General features: G+C 52.4%; 1 protein-coding gene across 1 annotated transcript in view; it reads left to right on the top strand.

Moving 5' to 3' along the window:
* Positions 1-1,617: 1,617 nt before the first annotated feature.
* IRF2BPL (interferon regulatory factor 2 binding protein like) overlaps positions 1,618-3,976 on the top strand; it is a 5,306-nt gene continuing 2,947 nt past the window's right edge. Inside the window, exon 1 of the mRNA XM_006925631.3 lies at positions 1,618-3,971. Coding sequence (XP_006925693.1) covers positions 3,732-3,971 — 240 coding nt within the window. The 5' untranslated portion in view covers positions 1,618-3,731. The remainder of the gene's footprint in view (positions 3,972-3,976) is intronic.

Raw genomic sequence — 3,976 nt, 5'->3', positions numbered from 1 at the left:
AAGAGAGCTATGCTTTTTAAATTAAAGGATTATGAGGCTGTATGGAAGCGTGTTTAAATGCGTGTTTATTTCTCAGTGTGGCTGAAGACACCCCACACTTGTGTCCTTATGTGTGTGTGTGTGTGTGTATCTGTCTCCTTTTATCAGGGCAGAGACAGACAAGGAGATGGAGACATATGTGTGCATGCATACCAAACATAACACTATGACAGAATCCAACTTGCTTTCTCTAGCAGCCTGGCTAGAGGGTTGGGGCTATGCTGCTAGTTCTCAGTATTTTTGGTTTAATAAAGGGATAAGCTGAATAAATATAAATGTAAAGAAATGGGCAACTCAGCCTAGCCAAAGCTAATGAGCCCGAGCTTTGGGCTGATAGGGATGTCATTCCATTTCCCAGCTCTATGTTTTGACTCACTCCAGGGTAGCTGCGGTATGGGGAGGGCTGAAGTCTGGAAGGGTTAGGCAAGGCTCCTGGAGCAGCTCTTTACAGAGGAATCACTGCCCGGAGCCAGCCAGGCCAGGGAAAGTTTATTATTGTTGGGGAGTGCACAGTGAGCTCACTGTTTTGCAAAAACAGAAATCTGGCTGCCTTGAGATGAAAGAGGGGCTCCCTAGGAGTCTTCCTTTCCCCCTTTCTCCTTATCCTTAAAAACTCCCCTTTCCTTTGCACTTAGGGCCCCAGAATGAGTGAGAGATTGGGTGCTGGAGAATGCTGGAAGGGGGAACAGGCTCTGAAGGTCGTGTCAAAATAAAAATAAATGTTTCTGGTTGCTTCAACTGAACTTTATTATACTTAGCAGTAACAGTAGTAATAGTAAGATTACATTTAAAGCAATTTACAAAGTACGTTCATGTGTTAACTTTGCGATAGTAGAAACCTTAATATCAATACTAATAATAACCAACACTTACTGACAGTTTCCTGTGAGCCTGACCCTGTGCTCTGCATCGTGTACGATGTACTTATGTTATAGTCTGTGGCAGAGGCAGATCCACAATTTCTGTATATGGAAGAACTCAGTAGCACAGTCTGTTTGGAAGGGGAGGATGAGGATTGGTTATGAAGGTGTATTTGTATAGTACTTTACAGGAGATTGTATGTAACGAAGAAGGGGTGGGCCAATGGAAATTTTGAGCACCCTAAACTACCTCTGAGAATCTAAGTTTGTCAAAGCCACATCTCAAATTAGATTTACTGGATTCAGATCCCAGTTCCATCTCGAATGGCAGTGTGACCTTGGGCAAGTTATTTAACCTCTTTACATTCTGAACCCGTAAAACAGTTAATAATAGAATTTACGTTGTAGATAATATTGAGGGTTTAACGGTGATGTAAGTAAACCACCCAGCAATGTCTGGCTCGCAGCAAGTCTCAGTGACTTACCTCCTATTATGACACAAAATGAAATTTCAAACAGTTCTAATAAATTGAGAGCTACGATCCCATTTTGCAGATGGAAAAGAGGTTGTATAAGGGCAAGTAACTAGTTCAAGGTCGCAAAGCCAGTACAGCAGGTCTTCTAATAATGGCATTTCTTTCAAGGTCATTTCATTATAACATCGACGTTGGTAGAATGCTGTAGGAACTTCTCATTTATATCAATTGGCCTATAGTAAAACTGGTTTCTGCTTAAGATCGCAGAACCTATTGACCACGTTAAGTGAGGACTTACTATAACTGATGGAGAGGAAATTCCATCCTGATCTGCCAGACAGAACCTGAAATCCCAGTATATTGCCTCCCCTCCTCCAGCCTTACTCAGGATTATCTCAGTTTTCATGAGGGAAACAAAACAAACAAACAAAAATCCTAAACAGACCCAACACTTAGCAGAATCAGTTGAAATGCCCCAACTAGAGCTATGACCAACATATCTATTCTGTAGCAAGCAATAATGATGAGCAATGATTTTGTAACAGAAATCATGGCCTTGCTCAGCCTTCTGGGGCACTATGGAATGAAATCACAGCACGTGAGAAAGAATTTTGTAAACTGTGCCGTACTTTACAAAGAGATATCAATATTATTAAATGCCACCCCCACCTTCTTTTATCAAACCCGGAAAAACCACTCACCTGTTTGGCCTCTCCAGCACCTCCCCCTCCCTACCCGCAACTGCAGCTGTGCGCAGCTAGTTGACTGTTTTCCTTAAAAGCCTCAGGGTGCTCGTAGCTTCTTTAGACATTAAGCCAAAATTTTTAGACTGAGGCTGGGGGGAGGGGTAGCTCACCCTGAATTCATTTAGCTCCTTCGTTGAAGCTCAGGTTCCTGGACCAGGACACAAAAACAAAAGGCAGTTTCTGGAAGATTGGAAAACAGCTAATTTTGCAGGTGCTTCAGCATTAGTGGTAGCAATGAATTCAACATCTACACCGGGGGGAAAAGGTTTGACTGCAGACGAAAAGGGTAATACCCTACATGAAATTCATAACAAAAATTTTAAACAGGACATTTAAATTCACTGCCCGGGGTGGGGAACAGGATCGGAAACGACGCTTGTGGTTTTTAAATGCGTTTTTACTTGGGAAAGCCGGGCGGGGAAAGGAAAGGTCATCGTCTGTTTAATTTCCACCCCCAGCGCTGGACTTCCAGCATTAGCTCGCTGGGCCTCAGCTGTTGTACACACACGGCGAAGGGGGAGGGGAGGGCGGAGGCGTGGAGGAGGGGCCCACAGGGAGGAATCTGGGCGTCCAGCCGCGCATGCGCCTTTTCCGAGCAACAAGTGGGCTTCACAGAGGAAGTGTAAGCGGGGGGAGAACTGGTGCAGAGCATGGCGGTGACGTCAGCGCTCCGCCCGGGCGGCATCCCGCGCGGCCAAGCCGGGGACAGCGCGAGCCGCAGCGCGAGCGGGAGCGCCGAGACGCGCCTCCGGAACGTAGAGTAACAATCACAACCCCACATTCCGGGCGAGTGCGAGCGGGAAGGGATGCGACCCGGGCCCAGGCGCCGCGTGAGCGCCCTGCAGCCAACGTGAGAGCCGCCAGCCGCGGCGGCCGGGTCGCGGGCCAGGCCTGGGGGCGGCGGGAGCCTGCGTGCGTGCGCTCCTCTCCTGCTCTCGTGCGTCCTGGAAGCAGTGGCCGCAGCGGCTCCCTCCGGCCGTGCAAACCCAGCCGCCGCCAGCGGAACAGCCGACGCTGAGGAGGGGAGAAGCTCCTCTCTCGGCTCCCCCACCCTCCCCCGGTCCTCCGGGGAAGCAGCGACTTCAGCAAGATTGGACCCGGGCACTGGGTGACACTGAACCCTCTAGCCCTCGCCCCAGGGAGCCTGGCAGGTAGAGGACGAAGCTCGTAGGGGGACACCCCCCCAGGGGAGAGGAAGAGACAGTCCCTTTCGAGCTTTCACGCACCAGCGTCTCCGGGGAGGGGGCCAAGAGCCAACGGCGGCCAGCACCCGGCACCCTCGCCCCCTCCCCCCGGGCCTGAAGCTTCCAGCCAGGGTCCGCAGCACCAGGAAGAAGGCGCCTGAGCTCCCCTCCCGACGAGACAGCCGCAGTAGGAGGTGGGGGCGAGGAACGTGCTGAACTCCGCCGCTCGGCTGGTGGAGCCCCCGCGGAGAGGCGCTGCGCCGGCGGTGGAGACTCGCGCTCCCTCCAGCCCCTGGGGCAGAACTTTCTCGCCCCCCCCTTCTTCCCCCGCTGCCGGACTCCCTCCCCAGCCGGCCAGTCCTCTCGGAGGAGAAGGCGCCGCGGAGACAGCCCGGGCGGGGGCCTACCTTCTCCAGGGCTGGCATCATGTCGGCGGCGCAGGTGTCCTCGTCCCGGAGACAATCCTGCTACCTGTGCGACCTGCCTCGTATGCCCTGGGCCATGATCTGGGACTTCTCGGAACCCGTATGCCGCGGTTGCGTCAACTACGAGGGTGCCGATCGCATCGAGTTCGTGATCGAGACCGCGCGCCAGCTGAAGCGGGCGCATGGCTGCTTCCAGGACGGCCGCTCCCCCGGGCCGCCGCCGCCCGTCGGGGTCAAGACGGTGGC

This window comes from Pteropus alecto, unplaced genomic scaffold, assembly GCF_000325575.1.
Source record: "Pteropus alecto unplaced genomic scaffold, ASM32557v1 scaffold8, whole genome shotgun sequence".
Classification (NCBI taxonomy): domain Eukaryota; kingdom Metazoa; phylum Chordata; class Mammalia; order Chiroptera; family Pteropodidae; genus Pteropus; species Pteropus alecto.
Note: the sequence above shows the minus strand (reverse complement) of the source record. Positions and strands in the feature narration are given on the sequence as shown.